Source organism: Merops nubicus, unplaced genomic scaffold (genome assembly GCF_000691845.1).
Source record: "Merops nubicus isolate BGI_N331 unplaced genomic scaffold, ASM69184v1 scaffold22801, whole genome shotgun sequence".
In the NCBI taxonomy this organism is placed as follows: Eukaryota; Metazoa; Chordata; class Aves; order Coraciiformes; family Meropidae; genus Merops; species Merops nubicus.
In genome coordinates, this window is record NW_008590568.1 from 39,103 (window position 1) to 45,102 (window position 6,000).

The 6,000-nt window shown below is 36.5% G+C and overlaps 1 protein-coding gene across 1 annotated transcript in view; it reads left to right on the plus strand.

The window, feature by feature from the left end:
- LOC103782242 (small conductance calcium-activated potassium channel protein 2) overlaps positions 1-6,000 on the plus strand; it is a gene marked incomplete at its 5' end in the record, with an annotated part of 41,994 nt that overhangs the window by 23,569 nt on the left and 12,425 nt on the right. Inside the window, one exon of the mRNA XM_008949998.1 lies at positions 1,585-1,726. Within this exon, the coding sequence (XP_008948246.1) occupies positions 1,585-1,726 (142 nt within the window). The remainder of the gene's footprint in view (positions 1-1,584; positions 1,727-6,000) is intronic.

Here is a 6,000-nt window from a genome sequence, read left to right on the forward strand (position 1 = left end):
AAAAAAAAAAAAAAAACAACAAACAGTATCAGATCTCTTTTTGTTGTGCAGAGCTCTGTGGTCCTAAGTTAATTCAAGTTTGCTGTCTTTTATACGACTCCAGTTGCTGTTGTGATTATCACTGTTTGTGTCACTGTCATCCTTAGGAGCTTCAAATGTGGGTTGTTTTGTTCTAGGAGCAGAACAAAAAAAACCTTTGGAAGCTTGTATAAAGTACATAGGAAGACAACACTAACACCAGGAGAGGAAGGAATACAGGAGAAATGTGGAGCAATCTTGTTTGTTGTGATTGCTGTAGTCTCTTGCAGTCAGAGATTTTAAGTTGTTGTAACCATCAGGGCATAGATGGGACTTTGAAAAGTAATTTTTCAGACATTTACAGTGAATATCTTGCAAATGAGAGAGCAGGGAATTTCCTGAGCATGTCCTTGTGCTCACTTTACATTCCTACTCCGTCATGAAGACTGACGTCCAGAAAGGAAGAAAACAGAAACAATTATTTCAGTGGTGGAAAGCAGGCTGCTTACAGATTTGTGAGCTAATTCCCTAATGACCCTCTGTGATGCACTGTGAAACACAGATTTAGGGACTGGTTAAAATAAAACCCTGAAGGGTTTGACAGCGTAGATAGCTAACCTAAAGCTTCACAACAGCCACAGGGGTTATTGAAACCTTGAGGCTGCAGTGTCTGTCACAGATAGTCTCTGTTGCAGAGCTCTCTGGGGAGCAAAATTCCACTTATGTTAGGCTGTTAGGCATTTTTCCACCCTAGAGTGACTGGTGACAACAGGTTTTAGCCCTAAAATTTGTCCTTATAGCTTCCCAGTTGAATAGGTATATATGTCACATGAAGGCTAAATTATTCATCCAAACTTGTTTTCTTTAAAGCAGAAAATGAACATATTCCACTAGAATATCAAAACTAAGACAATAAATGGCACATCAGGAAATTATACTTAATAGCTGACAAAACAGAAGGTACATTTTGCTATATTTAAGGTGAAGATCTTTTGATGATGAGACATAAAATGGCATACTTTTCTTTGTCTTGAACACATTGAAGGAGAAGGAATATCATGGGTTGTTTGTGTCAGCATTCACATGACTGTTCACATGAGCATTCATGATTAGATTTCCATTCACATAGTTGCATTTAGGCCAAGGAGATTGAGATGTGGTCTGCTGTCTGCTTCTCCACACATCCTTTCCTGACTTTCATATTTGCCTCAGACTGCAGCAACTATAGGAGACTGGTGTCTTAGGCTGCTGCAGAGGATTAGCCGGACTTGCACCTCTGATGAAGAGACTCTATTAAAAAAAAAGAAGTTCCTGCTATTTTAATAATAATAACAGAATACTGAATTATAAACCATTCTGACTATCTTTACTATTGGCGCTGTTGTTATACCTTCTGCTTCTTTACTGCTGATGTAATTGAGTTTTATTTAATTCCTTATAGCTGTTTTTATGAGTGAATGACTGTAAAAATAAGGATGGTTGTGTGACCAGTTAATGTGATTTCTTTGTGATAACACAAAAGTTTAACATAAATTTTCTTAATAAAGAAATTGTTTTTCTTTTCAGGTACCATGATCAACAGGATATTACTAGCAGCTTCCTTGGAGCAATGTGGTTGATTTCAATAACTTTTCTATCAATTGGCTATGGGGACATGGTACCTAATACATACTGTGGGAAAGGAGTCTGCTTACTCACTGGAATCATGGTGAGTGTTTCTGAATTTATTCATTGCATATGAGATTAAGTTTGCTGCAATTAATCCCAAAACTTGTGGTTGTCATAAAGAAATATTTATTTGCTGGCTTGTAGAGTGTGCATACTTACTCACACCACTCCCACAATCTTTCATTCCTGGTAATGGAATTAGGAGTTTTCTTCTTCTTTAGGTAGAGTTTAGCAGCTGTGTAATGAAATACAGAGAAACAGATTTGACTCTAACATAATTTGCAGCTTCAAACTCTCAATGGGGTCTTTCATTAAATGTTAAGATACCGTATTGTCTTGTTTATCTTCAGACATGTGTAATTGAACCAGTACTAGTAATGAATCTCCAGCTCTGGCTTTTGGTTTTTAAAATAAAGTTACTCAAAACCAAAAAAAACAAACGTAGTGGTGGCTAATCTCCTAGATGCTTTTGCTTAAGCATAGTTTTCAACTCTATTTTTTTTTAAGTCTAATATCAGACTACCTGTAGCATTCTGTTGCTTTAAGTGAAGTTATTTAGTGCCATTTTCACTCTAAGAGTTTTGTTACCATTGACTATGGTGCAGCAGTTGTTAGTTCATGCATATTCAGTATATATGTTTATTAACTTCATGTCTGGTTTAGTTTTTCTGTGTAGCACCATTTGGTCAAAGTTAAGGAACAAAGTGATTTATTATGTCTGGGAAGTTTACGCATATCCACAGTGAATGAGAAGTACAAAACCTCCAGATTCTGCTACTTTTATTTGTATATCAGCTCCTGTGTAAATGTCCCTGTGAATAAGAAGGACAGAATGAGCATCATATATACTGCGTATCACAGTAAGATACATACTTATTTTGAATTTTTTGCCATTGATTGTAAGTAATGCAGCTGCTATATCTACTTCTGTTAAAACAGACATATTTGAATTATGGCTGAAAGCAAATGGCATCAAATAGTTGTTGGTTTTGAACAGGTGTTTCAGTAAAATTTTCTTTTATAAGAGTGTGGTTTACATCCAAAGAGTAAAATAGGTTAATGCATTGTTTTAGAATTTTTTCCAAATGCCTTTTTATCTTTAAAACAAACAAGCAAACAACAAACAAACAAACGAAAAAAAAAAAAAAAAAAAAAAAAAAAAAAAAAAAAAAACACAAAACAACTGACAGATTTCAGGTCACCTTTATCGAGAAAAACTTCCAGTACATTTTGCTGGTGGTGGCAAATGCACATTTCCTTAGATACAGAGTTTGCAGTGTAGTTGAAAGGTATAGACTGAAAGCAGAGGAATGACTCTGAAGGGTTTTTTAAAGGCTGTTGGCTAAGCTCAAATCTGCCATCTTCTGGGGTATTTGCCTTTGCTCCTCTTCCTGAGCTGGATTTTGATGCCAGAGAGAATAAAACGTGATCATAAGTTCATTAGGAAAAAAGAAGGGCAAGCAGTATATATTGCCATGGGGATGTGCAGAACAGGGACAGAACCCTGTTATAAAGCTTTTGTTCTTCCCAGGCACTATTAAGAAATAAGCACCAAATACTTGAAGATGGAGGTATCAAAAAAAATTTTTTTTCACTCGAATTGTTTAGCAATTTTTGGTATTTCATTATAAAAAAAACCCTTACAGTGACAGAAACTCAGGACCTCCAAAATCCTACAGAAGTGCAATGCGAACAATAGTATTGATACTGATCTTCTATGGATTTCTCAGTGCTACTTGGGTTATGCTGGTGCGAATGATAGCAGCATCTGGGCTGTTATTTTTAATAGCTGTAGGTTTGCTTATGATGTTACTATGATGAAAACAAGGTAAAACTAAAATCATAGAAATGGACTCCAGATTATTTCAAATGTTATTCTGTATGCCTGTGAATGAATCACACAGAAGCTTAAATTATAAGATATATCTGTCATTTTGCTTATTTCAGCACCATTTGGATTCAGATGTAAAATTATTTATGGCAATTGCTTCCACTGCTTTGGTGAAAAACTAAAGTACTGATTAAAACATATCGTTTGCACACATGGCATTTCTTTTTTACAACTGAAACAAGATTATGTGGAAAGCTAGACTTGTAAAATGTATGGATAATACTAACCTTCACGTCATTGATTGGTTTTTTATGATTAAAAATTCTGCAGGTGCTTTCAAAGCACAAAGGCTTCAATCAGAATCTCTTGGTAATGAGTTTGGGATAAATACCTCCAGAGACATAAAGCATTCATAACCAAAAAATTAGCCAGGTAGCTAGTATGTGATGATTGGTAAAACAACATACTGAAAGCCTGACCTCTAATTACATTTTTAAGGAAATCCACAATTATGCTTTGGCATACATCATCTTTGAAAAAAAAAAAAAAAAATTGAGTGGTGGGAGAAAGTCAGACATTGAAAATACTCATATTTATTTTTAATTTTTCTTTTTATAAATGATGTGACAGATATGAAGTATGCAACAGTGAACATAATAATGAAATATCTTCCAGCCTAACCTGCAATACCAAAAAGCTTATACATCTTGAGTATGATTCCTTAAATCCAGCTACTCTTCTGAAACTTGTACAGTAACTAATTAACATTTGTTTTGGAAAAGATAATATCCTAAAAGAAAAGACTTAACTAATTTTTACTTCAATAGGAGGGGTTGGTGGTCTAAATAAAATATACACCAGGATAATGGTTGAATGAACCTAATAAATAAAACAAAACTGTATATGTAATTGTAATTCTGTAGCATCTGAAGTAGCAAGTATATTGTTAGATTAGTATAATCAATAGCACTGAGATTTCACTTTTGGATAAGGTCAGTGGTAATAAGGGTGGAAGGGAGGACAAATAGAAATACTTCTGAATACAAGGGTAAATGCACAGGCCACTGAAGAGTTAATATTGGCTTTGCAAAACCAGTAGCATATAGAGGTCTCTTTTTGTGTCTTGACCCCAGTGAAGGAAGAGCCCAGGTGCCTGGCTCTCCTCCCACTTCTGCCATTGCTTTCTGCAATGGAAATTGGACTGCTTAGCCTGAACCCTGCATTGTACTCCAGCCTGTAAAGTAGACTTTACATAGTCTGCTGATGGCACTGAGTTGTGCTGGCTATTGAAACTGCAGCTTCTGCACTCTTGAGGCACTAGTTCAAGTGACATCTGTTAAATTCTGCAAGTGCACCCTGATGGAAAATAGGAGAATCTGAGAATTGGTCAGAGTAAGCCAGCAAAGAAGTCTCATTAATGTATTGGGAAAAGAAATGTTTTTAAACCAAACTTGTGAACAAAGAAGGAGAAAAGTGAAAAAAATATGTACTGTCGTATTGAACAATTTACATATGATCTTGCAAAGTGCTTAAATATGTGAAACTTTAATGCAAACAGTTCAGTACCGAGGTGGTGGCATGGGTTAATGCTGAGATGCTTTACAGATAGACAAGTGAAACTAAACTGAGTACCTCAACTCAGTTACCTCCCAAAAACACCTACCTCGGTATTTTGGCAATGAGGTTTTACTAGACAGCAGTGGTAGACTATGGGCCAGGTAAACTATAAATAGAGTAACAGATGTATCGTCTGCCCTGAGTATACATTAGGTAGGTCTGCATCCATCATGGATGGATGGAAATATGAGTGCTGTCCATGTTATTAGGATATAGAGGAGGTGGGTAGACCTGCAGCATCCTCACCATGTGATGCATCTCACGGCAGTTTTGTCTGCCCACTGAGGATGCCGTCCATGGTTGTCAATGCATACCCCTCTTGGTGTTAGAGAACCACCCTCTGCCTGGTTGTGGACATCATCCATATGCCAACTTCAATTCAGGGCTTGGGGTTTAGACCCCAGCACTTCAACACCTAAGCAGATCTCTGAGATCAGCTGCAGGTGGAGAACTTCAGGGTGTTGGTGCTATGTGGAACAGCTTATATAGGGAGAACTGCAACCTACTTACTGGCTTCTTGGAGTTAGGGCTTTGAAGTGGTTTGCCAAATTTTCCTTGCTCTATGAGGACTATGATGAAGTTAGCAAAAATTTAAAGAAGGAAAGCTGAAATTGGTAGAAGTAAAAGGAGGGGACACATGTGAGAAGATGCCTAATTATCAACTGTGAAATCGATAATTTTTACAGAACCTTGTAAGCTTTTGTAACTATGCAAAATAAATAATGACAATGCATTCTTCTGACTCCAAATACAAGGATCATTTGCAAGGCTCAAGAAGGACTCTTCCTTTTTTTTCCATCCAGCAATATGCTAGCTAGTGCACTTATTGTATGGTGCAAAGCTAAGGATGCAAAATCTTCCTGCTC